Source organism: Salvelinus alpinus, chromosome 12 (genome assembly GCF_045679555.1).
Source record: "Salvelinus alpinus chromosome 12, SLU_Salpinus.1, whole genome shotgun sequence".
In the NCBI taxonomy this organism is placed as follows: Eukaryota; Metazoa; Chordata; class Actinopteri; order Salmoniformes; family Salmonidae; genus Salvelinus; species Salvelinus alpinus.
In genome coordinates, this window is record NC_092097.1 from 14,327,671 (window position 1) to 14,349,385 (window position 21,715).

Genomic DNA, 21,715 nt, shown 5'->3' on the forward strand with positions numbered 1-21,715 from the left:
ATTCATTTTATACATTGAAATTGACATTATAGGTCATTAACCAAAACGGGGTACATTTTAGTTTTTGACATTCAGCAAACACTGGATGATTTTGTTTTACTGTTGCTGTTACTCGTTACTGTAGCCTATGCTATTTAATAAACCGTATCAATCCACAAGGGACTAGGAAGAGAATATTCCGTACCCCAAGCCGAATTGGAGTTGAAGACAATGCAAATATCGTCAACAACCAACATAACTTGAGACAACAGAATACGGTATTAAAGGGGCATTTAAAAAAAAATCTGCGTTATATTCATCATCTCCAGCACCACCCCAACATCAACATATGTGACCCACCACCTCAAATCAAATCAAATCAAATCAAATTTTATTAGTCACATACACATGGTTAGCAGATGTTAATGCGAGTGTAGCGAAATGCTTGTGCTTCTAGTTCCGACAATGCAGTAATAACCAACAAGTAATCTAACCTAACAATTCCTGGATTCGGTCCTATGTAGCAAAATTTGAAATAGTTTTTATTTTATTTTTTACATTGGATAAAAGTAGAGACTCAGAGCTAGAAAATTGTATATCATACACTGCAGTTGAGGAACGATGAAAAAGTAATTCTGCTTCGAAAGTTGATAAACTTGTAACCCCACTTTTGAGAAAATGTCCCTTGAATGTTTTGGTATGCCCACTGGAGAGCTCTTCTTTGTCTACACCCATTCAGCATCTTTCACACCCACTTAAGCTTTAGCCCCACCCATCTCTTTAAGGATTCACATGTGAGGCCATGTGCTAAACAGAGTGAGTATTGTAGTAAACAACCAAAGATTAAGACTAAAAGTGGTAAAAGCAGTAGCATACTAGCAGTAGCATAAGGAAACTCAAGGTAAAAATACACTATCTAGTACTTGGCCGATATCCTAATCTGACTTTGGTGCAGGTCATGTTGTTCTTCACTTTACTATCTCTGGTGAACACACACTATATAGTTTATTTGTCACATGCACAGGATACAGAAGGTATAAACGGTACAGTGAACTTATATACACTACCGGTCAAAAGTTTTAGAACACCTACTCATTCAAAGGTTTTTCTTTATTTTGACCACTTTCTACATTGTAGACATCAAAACTATGAAATAACACACATGGAATCATGTAGTAACCAAAAAAGTGTTAACCTCTAACGAGCCTCTACCCCGGGTCCGGGATCACCCCCCATCCCCCCACACACTGATTAGCATAGCTAGCATAGCTTCACAAGTAGATAGTAGCATCTAAATATCATTAAATCACAAGTCCAAGACACCAGATGAAAGATACAGATCTTGTGAATAAAGCCACCATTTCAGATTTTTAAAATGTTTTACAGGGAAGACAAAATATGTAAATCTATTAGCTAAACACGTTAGCAAAATACACAATTTCTTTGTCCACCATTTTTTCTCTCCACCAGTAGCTATCACCAATTCGGCTAAACTAAGATATTGATAGCCAATAACCTATAAAAAACCTCTTCAGATGACAGTCTGATAACATATTTATGGTATAGGATAGGTTTTGTTAGAAAAAAGTGCATATTTCAGGTAGAAATCACAGTTTACAATTGCACCGACCATCACAAGACGACTAGAATTACTATAGAGAGCAACGTGTATGACCAATTTACTCTTAATAAAACATTTCATAAGAATAGACAAAGCATAGCAATGGAAAGACCCAGATCTTGTGATTCCAGACAATATTTCAGATTTTCTAAGCGTTTTACAGCGAAAACACAATAAATCGATAAGTTAGCATACCACATGTGAAAACGTTACCAGAGCATCGATTCCAGCCAAAGAGCGCTATAACGTAATCACCGCCAAAATATATTAATTTTTTCACTAACCTTCTCAGAATTCTTCCGATGACACTCCTGTAACATCATTTTACAACATACATATACAGTTTGTTCGAAAAGGTGCATATTTAGCCATACAAAACCGTGGTTACACAATGAAAATACTAGGAAATCAAGCCTCAAAATGTCTGACGTCATCTATCAGAGTGATCTAGTTTAATTGAAAGCTAATCATATACTTGACTAAAAAATACAGGGTTGACAGGAATCGAAAGACAAATTAGTTCTTAATGCAACCGCTGACTTACATTTTTAAAATTATCCTTACTTTTCAATACAGGGTTCGCCAAGTGACGCGATAACAAACAAAATGGCGAAATATGCGTTTAAAATATTTCGACAGAACAACGATTTATCATATTAAATATTGCTTACTTTGAGCTGTTCTTCCATCAGATTCTTGGGCAATGTATCCTTTCTATGTTGTAATCTTCTTTTGGTCGATAGATGTCCTCTGTCCTTCGAAATGTCCACTAACAACGACCGAGACCCCGAAACGTTCCCAAAGCTAGAAAGTGCACGACAAATAAATTCCTCAGAATCGCACTAAACGGATATAAATTGCTATAAAACGGTTCAAATTAACTACATTATGATGTTTTTAACAACTATAACGACTGAAAACATGACCGGAGAAATATCACTCTCTAAAAAACGATTTGGAAGGAGGCAGGTCTGATGTCCATTTTGCGCATGACGCATGCAGGGAGAGAGCGGTACTTCTACGTTTTCGTGTTTTATAGTGGCTGTGATTGTGCAATAGACTCCATTCAAAACGTGATGACGTACAGACACCCAGAGGAAGACGTAGGCAGTGTCGGTTTCTTCATAGCATTCACTGTCGCCTTAAAAACAGACTCCAGATCAGGGGTAAAAATTTCTGAAATCTGACCCCTGTCATGAAAAGTGCTGTAGATATTGTTCTGTACCACTCAGAGACAAAATTCCAACGGCTATAGAAACTAGAAAGTGTTTTCTATCCAATAATAACAATAATATGCATATTGTACGATCAAGAATTTAGCACGAGGCAGTTTAATTTGGAGACCCAAATATGCTAATGCGGAACAGCACCCCCTATAGTTCCAAGAAGTTAAACAAATCAATATATATTTTAGATTCTTCAAAGTAGCCACCCTTTGCCTTGATGACAGCTTTGCACACTTAAGGCATTCTCTCAACTAGCTTCATGAGGTAGTCACCTGGAATGCATTTCAATTAACTGGTGTGCCTTGTTAAAAGTTAATTTGTGGAATTTATTACCTTAATGCCAATAATTTGAGCCAATCAGTTGTGTTGTGACAAGGTAGGGTGGGTATACAGAAGATAGCCCTATTTGGTAAAAGACCAAGTCCATATTATGGCAAGAACAGCTCAAATAAGCAAAGAGAAACAACAGTCCATCATTACTTTTAAGAGATGAAGGTCAGTCAATACGGAAAATTTCAAGAACTTTTAAAGTTTCTTCAAGTGCAGTCGCAAAAACCATCAAGCGCCATGATGAAACTGGCTCTCATAAGGGCTGTCACAGGAATGGAAGACCCAGAGTTACCTCTGCTGCAGAGGATAAATTCATTAGAGTTAGCAGCCTCATAATATGCAGCCCAAATAAATGCTTCATAAAGTTCAAGTAACAGACACATCTCAACATCAACTATTCAGACGAGACTGTGTGAATCAGTCCTTCGTGGTCGAATTTCTGCGAAGAAACCACTACTAAAGGACACCAATAATAAGAAGAGACTTTCTTGGGCCAAGAAACACGAGTAATGGACATTAGACCTGTGAAAATGTGTCCAAATGTGGGATTTTTTGTTCCAACCAGTGTGGGTGAACGGATGATCTCCGCATGTTTATTTCCCACCGTAAAGCATGGAGGAGGAGGTGTTATGGTGTGGGGGTGCATTAATGGTGACACTGTCTGTGATTTATTTAGAATTCAAAGCATACTTAACCAGCATGGCTATCACAGCATTCTGCAGCGATACGCCATCCCATCTGGTTTGGGCTTAGTGGGACTATCATTTGTTTTTCAACAGGACAATGACCCCACACACCTCCAGGCTGTGTAAACGCTATTTTACTAAGAAGGAGAGTGATGGAGTGCTGCATCAGATGACCTGGCCTCCACAATCCCCCGACCTCAACCAAATTGAGATGTTTGGGATGATTTGGACCGCAGAGTGAAGGAAAAGCAGCCAACAAGTGCTCAGCATATGTGGGCACTCCTTCAAGACTGTTGGAAAAGCATTCCAGGCAAAGCTAGCTGATAGAATGCCAAGATTGTACAAACTGTCATCAAGGCAAAGTGTGGCTATTTGAAGAATCTTTGTTAAGACTTTTTTGGTTACTACATGATTCCATATGTGTTATTTCATAGTTTTGATGTCTTCACTATTATTCTACAATGTAGAAAATAGTACAAGTAAAGAAAAACCCTTAAATGAGTAGGTGTTCTAAAACTTTTGACCGGTAGTGTATTTGCATAGTAGCAATATCAAAAACAGAAAGTGTCCAAAAAATAAACTGCTCAAAAAAATAAAGGGAACACTTAAGCAACACAATGTAACTCCAAGTCAATCACACTTCTGTGAAATCAAACTGTCCACTTAGGAAGCAACACTGATTGACAATAAATTTCACATGCTGTTGTGCAAATGGAATAGACAAAAGGTGGAAATTATAGGCAATTAGCAAGACACCCCCAATAAAAGAGTGGTTCTGCAGGTGGTGACCACAGACCACTTCTCAGTTCCTATGCTTCCTGGCTGATGTTTTGGTCACTTTTGAATGCTGGCGGGCTTTCACTCTAGTGGTAGCATGAGACGGAGTCTACAACCCACACAAGTGGCTCAGGTAGTGCAGCTCATCCAGGATGGCACATCAATGGGAGCTGTGGCAAGAAGGTTTGCTGTGTCTGTCAGCGTAGTGTCCAGAGCATGGAGGCGCTACCAGGAGACAGGCCAGTACATCAGGAGACGTGGAGGAGGCCGTAGGAGGGCAACAACCCAGCAGCAAGACCGCTACCTCCGCCTTTGTGCAAGGAGGAGCACTGCCAGAGCCCTGCAAAATGACCTCCAGCAGGCCACAAATGTGCATGTGTCAGCATATGGTCTCACAAGGGGTCTGAGGATCTCATCTCGGTACCTAATGGCAGTCAGGCTATCTCTGGCGAGCACATGGAGGGCTGTGCGGCCCCACAAAGAAATGCCACCCCACACCATGACTGACCCACCGCCAAACCGGTCATGCTGGAGGATGTTGCAGGCAGCAGAACGTTCTTTTCAAATTTTCCACCATAATTTGCAAATAAATTCATTAAAAATCCTACAATGTGATTTTCTGGATTTTTTTTCTCATTTTGTCTGTCATAGTTGAAGTGTACTTATGATGAAAATTACAGGCCTCTCTCATCTTTTTAAGTGGGAGAACTTGCACAATTGGTGGCTGACTAAATACTTTTTTGCCCCACTGTATATGTTTTAATGTTTATTAAATGAATGTGAAAGAAAAATCAGAATCGATACATAATGCATATTTTAGGGCACACTATGATGAGTATATTGACACTACGATTTTGTCTGTATCATGTGTGTTTTACAGATCATAGGGTCTTACAGGAGCCATGTATAGGTCTAAAAAGGGCCTAAAATGTACACTTTCATAATGATTTTCTCCAAAATGGTTTGTGATGCAAATGTAAAAAGCTTTTCAAACATCCTTCCTCCAGATGAAGGTCCTATGTGAAAATTGCCAGAACAATCTGAGATACCAAAGATATTTTGAATCACCCTACTGTATATGCCATTTAGCAGACGCTTTTATGCAGCAAGCGACCTACAGTCATGTGTGCAAACATTGTATGTATAGGTGGCCCTGTAGGACAAAGGGGAATGTAAAAAAAACTAGCTTATGTGAGACATTGAGAACCTGTTGAGCGTTAAGTCCCTTGGCCTATTCTATTCTCCCTCTGAAATGCATTGTGTTCTTTTCTCCAATGACGCAACTTCCCCGTGCTATTGTTGTGCAGTCAGTCATTCCAACTAAGGTCATGACAATCACCAGACTCATAATGATTGACCCATTATTGCCACACATGCATTGTTTGTTTACAGTTGAAGAATCCAGTAACTGCCATGCATTTGTGTCTGCGCGTTTGACAATTCGTTTTTTGTATGTCTCCTCGTGTGCAGGCCTGGAAAGGGACAAGTTTGACAACAAGACGGTGACATTTGAAGAGCACATCAAGGTGGAGCACAACATGTGGCACTACCTGTTCTTCATAGTGCTGGTGAAGGTGAAGGACTCCACAGAGTACACAGGACCAGAGAGCTACGTCGCTGAGATGATCAGGGTACGACTAGACTACTACGCATAGTACCAGCCAGCTTATTACGAAGGACATTCTTAATTATACACATCAAGATAGGCAGGGATGTGGTCATAAATATATCTCTGAACAGGGAGTTTGCAGTTCTGCATGACTTCATCAGAGAGGCTCACATATCTGAGCTTTGATGAAATGTGTCTCCTGAGAATGCAGGTCAGCTCCTATACTAGATAAAGAAAGACATTTTGGCATGCAGTAAAATATCTCTGTCCCATGGTGAGAATAGATCTAAAAACATCTTCAGAAATAGAAAACCACAAGCACCAATACAATGTAGACTTTTTAAAAGTCATCCTCCACCCTGTTTTACCGTGTTACACCCTGGTTCATCGATATCGCTCCTGTCTGGTTACTGCCAGGAGGTAGCCTCATGATAGCTGCTGAACAGTGTGGGAAACACCTCCCTCCCACAATGTCTGCTGTGTCTCCTATGCCAACCAGGCCTGAGGACCTAATTACCTACTCTTCCAATGGCATGGAGGCATCTTGAACACCATACATTGACATTTAGACTGAAGAACTCCATGGGAAGTAGTTAATTCCTTGGTGTCTTTAGAATTGTTAAAAAGATGTTGTTGCTCGATGAGTTTTGTTCAAATTTTGTTCTTAAATGTCAGTAGGCTATCCATTGCTTTTTAGTGATTTATTGGAGAATTGTAACTGTCAAAGGAAAGCCCCTTCTTCAACAGTGGTAACTTTCCTGATGCAGTTGTGCTGGTGTTGGCTTCTGACACAGTTTTCTGAACAGGCACTATTTGGCCCAGTTCTGTCTCTCGGTTTGAGGTGTGCTGCGAGGTCTTATGAGGAGTCATCTGATTTGGGATTAACTAACCCCCTCTTAGCCTTGGACCCTACTGAGCCAAACAGAGCTTGTCGGGGACACATTGTGGCCCAAAGGAGGATTTAAAGTGACCTCTGCTTGAGAGAGGGCACATGGTGTGTTAGAATCCACTGACCCGTCAACTCGAACAGTCAACCACAACTGGATTCATGCAACATGTTTGATCATGTGGGGCCTCCTGCTCTGGATTGGGAGCTAAATTAGGTGTCTGCAGCACGGCTCTCTGCAGAGCTCAGACATGGTAATTTACTGCAAGAAGCTGAGTTTAGAGAATTCACAGTTTAGATGTTAGCTCTCCAGCATCAGGAGGTTCATGCATGTCTGCATGCAGGCTCTGGGCTATCAATGGATCAACACTTTTACCAAGAACTAAGTTAATAGCTTGTATGTGTGTATATGTGTGGATATACAGTTGAAGTCGGAAGTTTACATACACCTGAGCCAAATACATTTAAACTCCGTTTTTCACAATTCCTGACATTTAATCTTAGTATAAATTCGCTGTCTTAGGTCAGTTAGGATCACCACTTTATTTTAAGAATAATGTCAGAATAATAGTAGGGAGAATAATTTTTTTCAGCTTTTATTTCTTCACATTCCCAGTGGGTCAGAAGTTTACATACACTCAATTAGTATTTGGTAGCATTGCCTTTAAATTGTTTAACTTGGGTCAAACATTTCGGGATAGCCTTCCACAAGCTTCCCACAATAAGTTGGGTGAATTTTGGCCCATTCCTCCTGACAGAGCTGGTGTAATTGAGTCAGGTTTGTAGGCCTCCTTGCTCGCACACGCTTTTTCAGTTCTGCCCACAAATTTTCTATAGGATTGAGGTCAGGGCTTTGTGATGGCCACTCCAATACCTTGACTTTGTTGTCCTTAAGCGAATTTCCCGCAACTTTGGAAGTATGCTTGGGGTCATTGTCCATTTGGAAGACCCATTTGTGACCAAGCTTTAACTTCCTGACTGATGTCTTGAGATGTTGCTTCAATATATCCACGTAATTTTCTGTCCTCATGAATCCATCTATTTTGTGAAGTGCACCAGTCCCTCCTGCAGCAAAGCACCCCCACAACATGATGCTGCCACCCCCGCGCTTCACGGTTGGGATGGTGTTCTTCGGCTTGCAAGCCTCCCCCCTTTTCCTCCAAACATAACGATGGCCATTATGGCCAAACAGTTCTATTTTTGTTTCATCAGACCAGAGGACATTTCTCCAAAAAGGTACGATCTTTGTCCACATGTGCAGTTGCAAACCGTAGTCTGGCTTTTTAATGGCGGTTTTGGAGCTGTGGCTTCTTCCTTGCTGAGCGGCCTGTCAGGTTATGTAGATATAGGACTTGTTTTACTGTGGATATAGATACTTTTGTACCTGTTTCCTCCAGCAACTTCACAAGGTCCTTTGCTGTTGTTCTGGAATTGATTTGCACTTTTCACACCAAAGTACGTTCATCTCTAGGAGACAGAACGCGTCTCCTTCCTGAGCGGTATGACGGCTGCGTGGTCCCATGGTGTTTATACTTGCGTACTATTGTTTGTACAGATGAACGTGGTACCTTCAGGTGTTTGGAAATTGCTCCCAAGAATGAACCAGTGAAGGTCTACAATTTTTTTTCTGAGGTCTTGGCTGATTTCTTTTGATTTTCCCATGTCGTCAAGCAAAGAGACACTGAGTTTGAAGGTAGGCCTTGAAATATATCCACAGTTACACCTCCAATTGACTCAAATTATGTCAATTAGCCAATCAGAAGCTTCTAAAGCCATGACATAATTTTCTGGAATTTTCCAAGCTGTTTAAAGGCACAGTCAACTTAGTGTATGTAAACTTCTGACCCACTGGAATTGTGATACAGTGAATAATAAGTGAAATAATCTGTCTGTAAACAATTGTTGGAAAAATTACTTGTGTTATGCACAAAGTAGATGTCCTAACCGACTTGCCAAAGCTATAGTTTGTTAACAAGACATTTGTGCAGTGGTTGAAAAACGAGTTTTAATGACTCCGACCTAAGTGTATGTAAACTTCCGACTTCAACTGTATGTATGTGTGTGTATGTGTATATATGCTGAAAGAAAGCAAATTATTTTTGTCCATTTAAAATAACATCAAATTGATCAGAAATACAGTGTAGACATTGTTAATGATGTAAATGACTATTGTAGCTAGAAACGGCTGATTTTTAATGGAATATCTACATAGGTGTACAGAGGCCCATTATCCGCAACCATCTGTGTTCCAATGGCACGTTGTGTTTGCTAATCCAAGTTTATAATTTTAAAAGGCTAATTGATCATCATAAAACCCTTTTGCAATTATGTTAGCACAGCTGAAAACTGTTGTCTGGATTAAAGAAGCAATACAACTGGCCTTCTTTAGACTAGTTGAGTGTCTGGAGCATCAGCATTTTTGGTTTCGATTACAGGCTGAAAATGGCCAGAAACAAATACCTTTTTTTCTGAAACTCGTCAGCCTATTCTTGTTCTGAGAAATGAAGGCTATTCCATGCGAGAAATTGCCAAGAAACTGAAGATCTCGTACAACGCTGTGTACTGCTCCCTTGACAGAACAGCGCAAACTGTCTCTAACCAGAATAGAAAGAGGGGTGGGAGGCCCCGGTGCACAACTAAGCAAGAGGACAAGTACATTAGAGTGTCTAGTTTGAGAAACAAATGCCTCACAAGTCCTCAACTGACAGCTTCATTAAATAGTACCCGCAAAACACCAGTCTCAACGTCAACAGTGAAGAGGAGACTCCGGGATGCTGGCCTTCTAGGCTGGTGTTTTGGGGGTACTATTTAATGAAGCTGCCAGTTTAGGACTTGTGAGGTATCTGTTACAGCCTTATTCTAAAATTGATTAAATAAAAAGTGTTCCTCATCAATCTTCACACAATACCTCACAATGACGAAGCGAAAACAGGTTTTTAGACATTTTTGCACATTTATAGAAATACATTTAAAAAAAATGCTTTTTTTACATAAGTATTCAGACCCTTTGCTATGAGACTCGAAATTGAGCTCAGGTGCATCCTGTTTCCATTGATCATCCTTGAGATGTTTCTACAACTTGATTGGAGTCCAGCTGTGGTAATTCAATTGATTGGACATGATTTGGAAAGGCATACGCCTGTCTATATAAGGTCCCACAGTTGACAGTGCATGTGAGAGCAGAAACCCATCCATCAGGTCTAAGGAATTGTCCGTAGAGCTCAGAGACAGTGATTACAGCTTTGAGTCTTCTTGGGTATGACACTATAAGCTTGGCACAACTGTATTTGGGGAGTTTCTCCCATTCTCCTCTGCAGATCCTCTCAAGCTCTGTCTGATTGGATGGGGAGCATCGCTGCACAGCTATTTTCAGGTCTCTCCAGATATGTTCGATCGGGTTCAAGTCTGGGCTCCTGCTGAGCCACTCAAGGACATTCAGAGACTTGTCCCGAAGCCACTCCTGCGTTGCCTTGGCTGTGTGCTGTGTGCTTAGTCCTGTTGGAAGGTGAACCTTCGCCCCAGTCTGAGGTCCTGAGCGCTCTCAAGCAGGTTTTCATCAATCTCTTTGTACTTTGCTCTTTTCATCTTTCCCTTGATCCTGACTAGTCTCCCAGTCCCTGCCACTGAAAAACATCACCACCGTATGCTGCTGCTGCCACCACCATGCCAGGTTTCCTCCAGACATGACGCTTGGCATTCAGGCCAAAGAGTTCAATCTTGGTTTCATCAGGCCAGAGAATCTTGTTTCTCATGGTCTGAGAGTCCTTTAGGTGACTTTTGGCAAATTCCAAGCGAGCTGTCATGTGTCTTTTAGCTGAGATGTGGCTTCTGTCTGGAAACTGGCCGGATTGATGGAGTGCTGCAGAGATGGTTGTCCTTCTGGAAGGTTCTCGAATCTCCACAGAGGAACTCTGGAGTTCTGTCAGAGTGACCATCGGGTTCACCACCCAGACCAAGGCCCTTCTTCCCCAATTGCTCAGTTTGGCCGGGCGACCAGGTTTAGGAAGAGTCTTGTTGATTCCAAACTTCTTCCATTTTAAGAATGATGGAGGTCACTGTGTTCTTGGGGACCTTCAGTGCTGCAGAAATTGTTTGGTACCCTTCCTCAGATCTGTGCCTCGACACAATCCTGCCTTGGAGCTCTATGCACAATTCCTTCCACCTCATGGCTTGGTTTATGTTCTGACATGAACTGTCAACTGTGGGACCTTATATAGACAGGTGTGTGCCTTTTACAAATCATATCGAATCAGTTGATTTTACCACAGGTGGACTCCAATCAAGTTGTAGAAACATCTCAAGAATGATCAATGGAAACAGGATGCACCTGAGCTCAATTTCGAGTCTCATTGCAAAGTGTCTGAATACTATGTAAATGTGATATTTCCGTTTTTTATTTTACATGAATTAGCATGAAATTACATGAAAACCTGTTTTTGCTTTCTCATTATTCGGTATTGTATGTAGATTGATGAGACAAAACAAACAATTTAATACATTTTAGAATAAGGCTGTAACGTAACAAAATATGGAAAAAGTCAAGGGGTCTGAATACTTTCTGAATGCATTGCATGTAAAATGTATATTCAAAATGTGTTTATATGTTCGCAAGAAAGCTGTAAAAAAGGAAAGTTATTTTTGACCTCTGAAGAGGGGGATGGGTTAATAAAATAAAACATTTTGGGGAGCTTTTAGAATCTGAGAAGTGGAGCAATCGGTCACATTAGTTATCTTCCTATGATGTCACAACTCAACACAGGATATCTTTCTTGTTCATTTGACATGGTAGGGGAAAAGGCTCCCTATGTTGGTGTAATAGGCTTAATACTGTATAATAGTTCTATTGATACATTTCCCCTTCTTTCTCCCCTGGTTACCCTAACAAGCATGACAGTGTCTCATGATGATGCTGTCTGAAGTAGTGAAGACACCTCATATGCACAGAGGGGATTTAAGAGATCAGGGGGTGTAGATCGAAGTCAGACAAGTCTGACAATGACTGGGACTGACGTCAATTGCAGAAAGCCTTGGCTGAAGTGTCGGGTTGAAGGCTTACATTTATATTGCTTGACTTGGGTACGCCAGAATCTGTTGCCCTCATTATTATTGCGGCCCATGCTCGCTGCTCCGAGATGCATCCACATCGTGATTTGAACTTTGAATCGCATTGATAAGCGAATGCTTTAGAGGCATTTCAGAAGAAGGGGAGTGAGAAGGAGTTTTCCCATTGTGTTTTGCATATTGTTTCTATTTGTTTGTTAGGTCTATTTTGAAATGTGATCTGTTTCTTTAATTTGCGTGGAAGAGTAGTAGATGTGGTGGGTTGTCAGTATGTCAGGTGGCCTGTGGCTTGCCTGTGACGTTGCTGTCAAAACCACACAGCATCCTGTTTCTCTGTCATGGCCCTTGTGGTTTTAATAATGGAAAATGAATTTCTGTCATTTCCATTGAGCTACTGTGAAGATTAATTTAATGTCAGCGGTGACAGTGGTCTGAGACTTACTGGAAGTGTTTTCACTTGTAAACACTGAGAAAGGGGTTTTGGGGGGCTGGGCTGTCAAACTGACTCTTGACACAGACAGCAAAGGGCAGGATGATCAATCTTGCTGTACTTCTCGCCTCTGCCCCTCTCTCATCCAAGATAAGCCTTGCACTTTCATTACAAATTGATTTCAGACAAATAATGTTGACACGATTTTACTTATGTCATTATGTCTGAGCTATACAGTCTTGTTCTTGAAGGGTCTGTTTTTACATTCAGCAGTACTCTACCAGAGCAATCTAGTATACTGTGTCGGTGCATTTCTAGTCTATTATAGTAGGTAGATGTCCAATACAGAGTACGCATGTACATGATCACATGTGGGAAAGCAGCATTGTGCTGTGAGGGGGGTGGGGGGTTGAGCATGCACACAGCTCTTCTTTCCTCATCTCAGAATGAGTCTCTGTGTGATTCCCCTGTCCTGCTGTTTGTCTGACCTAGGACTAGCCTGTGGCCCATGCAGCCGCCACTCTCGCCCCCGCATCTCAGACTACACCACTGAAACCCAGGGACTTTTCCAGCCATGCAGCTGTGCTCACAACAGGCGACAGTGCAGGTGCTACCCAGCACGCTCCTATTCAAGCACACAATCTACTGTTCGGTCTGTAGTTAAGCTAACTGTAATGCTATTTTGTAGGGTCTGGGAGTGCACATGCATGTACATGTAGCTAAAGGAGTGACTGTTTTTTAATGGTGTGCATCTTCCAACGTGTGTTTTTGTTGAAGGGAACTCCAGACAGACCTGTTCACACAGCCTCCGTTTGTTTGAGGGCAGGTTCAGACAGTGCACAATAACATTGGTATGTAGTGGCCCAGTGCTGGAGGAGATGGAGGGGTGACAGAATGTGCTCAGAGTGGCCCTTTGCTGCTCGCCTGGATGAACGCAGCGACCCTTTCACTGGCTCAAGGCTCTGAAGTGACTGGCCGTCACACTTACTGTATTCTCCACGCGTAAACGTTTGTGCACTAGTTGCACTGGGCATGCCTTGTACAGTAGGTTTTCCCTTTTCTATTTTTAGAAGCCATCAGTTTAGTCATGTGATTCCACTCAGGTAGAGCAGATGAGCATAAGAAATTAATTGAGAGGTATTGACTGATTGATAGCTGTGGTGTTTTGATGTGTACTGTAGGCTACACACCAAGGAGGAGCGTGGAAACTTTTTAAAATGAGAAAAGAGGCAAAGAGTCATTATAAATCACTGTGGATGACTTGAGATGTTTTCTTACCTCAACTATTTAGATGTGAAACTAATCAGTGGTGGCATTTGGAAAATTCAAGCAATTATCATTTTGTCACTTTAGGGGTGTGTTGTGTTAAACTCCCCATTGCCACCGAAGAGGAAGTTTGCATGCAACAATATACCACATTAATGAAATGGGGAACTCAGCCCTATATTGCTAGTTAAGTCTGAGTAAATGTTCCTCTATTCGGCCCTCACACATCCAACCTGACTGTGTTATTATATAATTAGACCATCATTTTTTTTAAAGGAAGTTGTCTCGGTAAGTCTGAACTCCCTGGTATGGAAAGTCCCCAACATTAATTCTATTACATTTTATTATAGGCTTGATAAGTGCACAAAGACAGATAGACAGACAAAGAGGGATTGAGAGAAACACAAGTCAAAGAGGCATCTGTTTGCCAAGTGGAGCCTTAGCTAGCTAATATATTTGATGTCATTCTGACTTACCCTAATGTGTAAGGCTTTGTCAAAGAAAATCAAAGGGTGTTTGCATATTATTGGTGAAATTTGATGAAATAAGTGTTCACCAGAAATGTAATTACACTGAACAAAAAAATGAATGCAACATGCAAAGTGTTGGTCCCATGTTTTCATGAGCTGAAATGATCCCACAAATTTTCCATACACACAAAAAGCTTATTTCTCGCCAATTGTTTTTACAAATTTGGTTACATACCTGTTAGTGAGCAGTTCTCATTTGCAAACATAATCCATCCACCTGACAGGTGTGGCATATCAACAAGCTTTTTCAACAGCATTATCATTACACAGGTGCCCCTTGTGCTGGGGACAATAAAAGGCCACTCTAAAATGTCCAACACAATGCCACAGATTTGAGGGAGCGTGCAATTGGCATGCTGACTGCAGGAATGTCCACCAGAGCTGTTGCCAAAGAATTTAATGTTAATTTCTCTACCATAAGCCGCCTCCAATGTCATTTTAGATCATTTGGCAGTACGTCCAACCGGCCTTACAAACACAGACCACACATATGGCGTCGTGTGGGCGAGCGGTTTGCTGAGTCAACTTTGTGAACAGAGTGCCCTATGGTGGCGGTGGGGTTACGGTATGGGCAGGCAGAAGCTACAGACAACGGACACAATTGCATTTTATCGATGGGTATTTGAGTGCACAGAAATACCGTGACAATATCCTGAGGCCTATTGTGAGGCCAATTTTTTTTTAAAGGTATACAGTGGGGAGAACAAGTATTTGATACACTGAAAATTTTGCAGGTTTTCCTACTTACAAAGCATGTAGAGGTCTGTAATTTTTATCATAGGTACACTTCAACTGTGAGAGAAGGAATCTAAAACAAAAATCCAGAAAATCACATTGTATGATTTTTAAGTAATTCATTTGCATTTTATTGCATGACATAAGTATTTGATACATCAGAAAAGCAGAACTGAATATTTGGTACAGAAACCTTAGTTTGCAATTACAGAGATCATACGTTTCCTGTAGTTCTTGACCAGGTTTGCACACACTGCAGCAGGGATTTTGGCCCACTCCTCCATACAGACCTTCTCCAGATCCTTCAGGTTTCGGGGCTGTCGCTGGGCAATACGGACTTTCGGCTCCCTCCAAAGATTTTCTATTGGGTTCAGGTCTGGAGACTGGCTAGGCCACTCCAGGACCTTGAGATGCTTCTTACGGAGCCACTCCTTAGTTGCCCTGGCTGTGTGTTTCGGGTCGTTGTCATGCTGGAAGACCCAGCCACGACCCATCTTCAATGCTCTTACTGAGGGAAGGAGGTTGTTGGTCAAGATCTCGCGATACATGGCCCCATCCATCCTCCCCTCAATACGGTGCAGTCGTCCTGTCCCCTTTGCAGAAAAGCATCCCCAAAGAATGATGTTTCCACCTCCATGCTTCACGGTTGGGATGGTGTTCTTGGGGTTGTACTCATCCTTCTATTCCTCCAAACACGGCGAGTGGAGTTTAGAGCAAAAAGCTCTATTTTTGTCTCATCAGACCACATGACCTTCTCCCATTCCTCCTCTGGATCATCCAGATGGTCATTGGCAAACTTCAGACGGGCCTGGACATGCGCTGGCTTGAGCAGGGGGACCTTGCGTGCGCTGCAGGATTTTAATCCATGACGGCGTAGTGTGTTACTAATGGTTTTCTTTGAGACTGTGGTCCCAGCTCTCTTCAGGTCATTGACCAGGTCCTGCCGTGTAGTTCTGGGCTGATCCCTCACATTCCTCATGATCATTGATGCCCCACGAGGTGAGATCTTGCATGGAGCCCCAGACCGAGGGTGATTGACCGTCATCTTGAACTTCTTCCATTTTCTAATAATTGTGCCAACAGTTGTTGCCTTCTCACCAAGCTGCTTGGCTATTGTCCTGTAGCCCATCCCAGCCTTGTACAGGTCTACAATTTATCCCTGATGTCCTTACACAGCTCTCTGGTCTTGGCCATTGTGGAGAGGTTGGAGTCTGTTTGATTGAGTGTGTGGACAGGTGTCTTTTATACAGGTAACGAGTTCAAACAGGTGCAGTTAATACAGGTAATGAGTGGAGAACAGGAGGGCTTCTTAAAGAAAAACTAACAGGTCTGTGAGAGCCGGAATTCTTACTGGTTGGTAGGTGATCAAATACTTATGTCATGCAATAAAATGCAAATTAATTACTTAAAAATCATACAATGTGATTTTCTGGATTTTTGTTTTAGATTCCGTCTCTCACAGTTGAAGTGTACCTATGATAAAAATGACAGACCTCTACATGCTTTGTAAGTAGGAAAACCTGCAGTGTATCAAATACTTGTTCTCCCCACTGTATGTGAACAACAGATGCACATCTGTATTCCCAGTTATGTGAAATCCATAGACTAGTGTCTAATGCAGTTATTTCAATTGACTGATTTCCTCATATGAACTGTAACTCAGTAAAATCTTTGAAATTGTTGTGTTTTATATTTTTGTTCGGTATACATTAAATTAATGACAAAATGTGATGAAAATATACCTTTTTTCCCTGAGCAAACAAATTATAAAGATATTTGAGTGATGTTTAAATTATAGGTTATTTGATCAATTCTGGACAGTACATGAAATATATGCTAACACTTTACAATATTTACTTTTTCAAAGTGTATGGACCAAGTAAAGTGTTACCAAATATTTTCTATACATTCTTTTATAATCATGATTAGAGACCAGAATTTAAATGTATTGTGCTTCAACAAATGTTCTAGTCATGCTTAAATAACATCTCTTCTCCCTCTGGTCACCAGGAGCACAACCTTGACTGGTTTCCACGGATGCGGGCCATGTCTCTGGTCTGTAGCGATGCGGACGGGGAGCAAAATGAAATCAGGAGCCTACAGGAGAAACTGGAGTCTACTATGAAGCTAGTCTCCAACCTCTCTGGACAACTGACTGAGCTCAAGGAGCAGGTGAGTCGACCCTTTTGCCTGTGACTAGATGATGGTCTGTATAGATATTGCTATGAAAATATGACATTATTTCGATATTTTTCTTTTTTTGTAGCTTTTGATCTGTTTGATAGCAACTCTTTGCCTCGTAGGTGTAGAGCTTACTAAAATCAGAAGGCAATGACTCATAGTTCACAATGCTGCAGCTCATGTGGCCTTCAACCTGATCTGATTTACGTCATTAAGCAAGGATTAGTTCCACAATGACTTAGCTCATACTGTATTGTGGGCATCCTAGTTAGAGCTAGAGTTTCTTTAAATGCAGTAATTATATTTATGTACATTAATCTGGTAGACTTTATATGCCCATGGTCAGATTACAGTAAATTGTCAAGATGATAATGATGATCTTAACACCTTTTATTTCCTATTAACATATCAAACATATTATTATAATGACAATGACTATCATTTAATTATACAACCTTTATTAGTTGTGTTTGGTTCAAGAAAATGTTACTGGTCATACATAATGTCATCAAACTCAGCATACTGTTTCTTGTAAACAAAGTAGTATTTTGGTCTATCAATAAAATTAGAAGTGTCTATGAGGAAGTGGGTGTTATCTAGACACTGACCCAGACATAAGGAACTGGTTGTTGTGTGGCTAAAAGGTTTGGATGAGGGCACAAAAACCCTTTTCTCTTGATTATTCATTACTAAATATCTCCATAAATACATGTTCGGATCTGAATTGGTTGATGTCTACTTTGGTTTTGCACGTTCTTTCATACATACACAAACATGGACCAAAATATGAAAATGAACTTTTGGAGTTTAGTTGACAGACAAATTCAGACTAAACTGTGCTTTTTACATTGGACTGTTTCAGTCTTATTTTCCCAGAAGTTGCCTTCAGTGCCTCCTCTCCCCTCCCTTGCCTGTAAGAGTCTTAAGCATGCTCCATGGCACTCAAAAGTGGCACAAACAAGAAAATGGTTTCAAAAACAACTGGCCCAGACAAGAGCTCCATCTGTTACATAATTCCAACGAAAATGGATTGAATTAGTTTGCTGTGGCACAAATAAAGAGTCACATTCTACTGTAACTGAGTTTAGCCAGTGGCCACCCCCACAGCTCTCTCACAAACTTTAATGCTGCTCTTTCTAGCACTTCCCAACATCTAATAAATAATTCATTTTATAACGCTCATCTCATGACCAACAGCGTTTGTGAGGATATTTGTATTGCCTTTGCCATTGTATGTTTGCAATATTAAGATTGCGAAATCTTTTTTAGGAAACTTGTTTTGTTTGTTTTAATACTTCAGTTTATTTAAAACTGATGTTGTCCCTAGTGCCATGAAAGCCAACATCTTTCATTATTAGTCATGAGCCTGACTTGAAAGTAAAAATGTATTTTACTGGGGTTTCACTGCTGGTTGTTTGCTTACTGTGGTTTACATGTTGTTAGACAAGATGACATTCTGAAAGTGTAGAAGGATACTTTTCAGATGAAACACCGAAACCCTCCCGTTAAACCCAAAAGCTTTCACTTCATTGCTGTGCAGCATTTGCAGTCACGGACAGTTTTTTACTTTATCTGAAAAAGAAACTTAGCATCAGCTTATTTGGAGGTTAGTGTCAGCCACCGACAACCTCTAACCCACCAGTAGATGTGACAGAGCAGCGGAGGTACAGATACAGAAAATTAGAGTTGAGCAAATAACCCAGCTCATGTCCCGTGTGTTGTCCTCTAGATGACAGAGCAAAGGAAGCAGAAACAGAGAATTGGACTATTGGGTCATCCTCAGCATCCTCAACACGCCAACCCCCAGCAACCTGCGTGAGGCTGAGGATGCCCCCAACACAGCCACAAGACCCAGGAAGACCCACTTCTACTCCTGCTTTGTGTTTGCATAGAGAACAGAGTGCAGAATATTCACTTAGTGGTCCCTCCCGCCTTCATACTGTAGCTACCGAGTGTGAGTGTGAAGCGTAACAGTAGGGAAACACACTGACATAGCTAGTCATATAATTGTGATGTGTAGGTTAGCCCACAAAGGTATAACTCAAACAAGAACACTCACCACACCCAGACACCCCATCTTTTCCCCAGGCCATTTGGGATTGGTGCCAAATGTTTTCTATGTAGAAACAAAAGTGAATTCTCATTACATGGCCTTTACTGGGTGAACTTGAAATACAGCAGCGCTGTACCGGACACAGGAATAGGTAGTCCAACGTGAAGATGGCACTGAGAGACATGGAAAGAAGCATCTTTTTGTATATACTACTGGTATAGCAAGCAGTATTTAATGTCTTATTTTTGTATTTTGTGCAATATCACTACTTAAATATGCAACCACCTCCTTGGTGTATGAATTTAAGTTGTTCTTTAAGTCATGCCTTATTTAATAGGGCCAGAAAACATTTTCAAATGGGAGCTTTATTTTTTATTATTTTGCTTCAAATTAAATAGGGACCTGTTGTTAGACTTCACGTATGGAAATTCTTCCATGTAGAATAGCCGTTGGCTGGACAGATGAAGTAACATGCATTGTTCTGGCCTTTCTGATTTTACTTGTTTTATTTCTTTCAGAATGTTTCATAAAAAGTATTTAATACGCTTAATAGAGATATAGTATTGTCTGAGAGCAAGTATAGGTCTTGTTTTCGGCTTCCTTTCTGCAAATAAGAATGTGTCCTACCTTGTTGTACTATTTTATGATATTTGCTTTCTTATTTAACTGGGATAGTGGGAGGTGTTAGGACATTTCATCCAAACAAATGTAATATGTTAAAATATGACCAAGCTGTCATGATTTGTTAATCTTTCCACATTTTATTGCACTTAATATTATTAGCATCTATCGTCCAGGTTTGTCATGTTTTAATTATACACCTATCATGTGTGCCATTTGTCCCTTTAAGACGTATATTTGGCTACTGATTTACTACTTGTGACAAAGTCATTGTGTTTTTCATTGTTTTATCGTTCAGCACAACTGTTGAGTTCTCAATTCTGCTGTTTAATACTTTGTTCAATTCATTTCAGTTTTTTTTACATTGTCGCTTAATCCATTGTTGTTGTATAGGGACCTATGTTTTCAGAAAGGTAATATGGAATTTAAAGCGCTGTTACTGGAAATGTATGTTCAAAGGACTAATTTAAAATAGTTAAGTACTGTCAGAATTGTAAAATAATGTAGAATTATTTAATAAAATATACAGTATGTAATTCTCCTTTATATCCACCATTGAATCTTATCACTACACAGTAGGCTACTGGGCTACTATATAGGAAAAGTTGTGGTTGAGATAAATCACAGATGCTGCCTACATCTGCTTTTAATTCTTGAGGCCTATAGGCATTCTATACATTTTACAGTGACTCAATTCTGTATAGGAAGTGTACTCTGTTTAACCTCAAGTTGCAGTGTAATGGGTTTATTTGCATGGTTAGTTTTTATCTGTGGGTGGAACTACTTTGAAATGTTCTAGACAACTAGCAAGTCAGCTTTGTAGTTAGCAGAGAGCCCAACGACCTTCAATCTTTTCACAATTACATTTTTATTTTTTATTTTTTAAGATGAATATTGTGGATCTCATTATTGAATTTGTAAATATATGTCCATATATACACATCTGGCCAGTGTCTTGAAGAGGTATTGACTTTAGCTTGATAATCAGTTACTTTGTATCAAATGTTGAAGGAAAGCTGTATTCCAGTTGCAAAATCCAGCTGCAAAGGTCAGAGGTAACATCCCCCCCCCCCCCCAGTTTTTTCACCTACTTCTACAGTGTCTGCTTTTGTTCTAGAAAATATTACTTAATTTGTATTCAACTCTTTGTAAGTATTGTCACAAATATTGAGGCATTTATACACAGTATACAGTTCCAGTCAAATACTGGCAACCATGCACTTTTTCAAGGGAGGTCAATGGAGCAGAATGTTCTGTTTTTTCTAAACTGGTTGTATGGTTACTTTTAACCCTGTAGGCACCTGCAATTTACCACAGGTGAGATAAATTACACATTAACGAGAATCACTTGCCTCTAACCAAATTAATTAGAATTGTGAATACTGTAGTCTAGTCCATTTTTGTGAAAAATCTTAATTTCAGTTTATACATTTTTTTCTTCTTCTTGGTCCTGTGCAGTTGTAAATCAAACAAATACACGTGTGAACACAATGTTTTCACCTTTTTTCTTTCTTAATTAAATATATATAAATTGTCAATTGTGCCAGGGTGCCAAGTACTTAACTGCATCTGTATGCGGGCACTCTGGTGCACAGACGAGCACAAATCAAAAGAGAAAGTGTTGTAGAGTCATATCATCCTCGCTGGGTGAAATGTAGCTATTCAGAGAAACGGAGCATGTTAAATGAAAGATAAATGTACTAGTGCGTGTCTGTAGACTCAAA

General features: G+C 40.4%; 1 protein-coding gene across 10 annotated transcripts in view; it reads left to right on the plus strand.

Moving 5' to 3' along the window:
* Positions 1-20,532, plus strand: part of LOC139535577 (inositol 1,4,5-trisphosphate-gated calcium channel ITPR1-like) — a 141,890-nt gene extending 121,358 nt beyond the window's left edge. For all 10 annotated transcript variants that reach the window (XM_071335118.1, XM_071335123.1, XM_071335124.1 and 7 more), the window contains 3 exons: positions 6,090-6,250; positions 17,147-17,308; positions 19,047-20,532. In XM_071335118.1, coding sequence (XP_071191219.1) covers positions 6,090-6,250; positions 17,147-17,308; positions 19,047-19,136 — 413 coding nt within the window. In that variant the 3' untranslated portion in view covers positions 19,137-20,532. The remainder of the gene's footprint in view (positions 1-6,089; positions 6,251-17,146; positions 17,309-19,046) is intronic.
* The last annotated feature ends 1,183 nt before the right edge of the window (positions 20,533-21,715 follow it).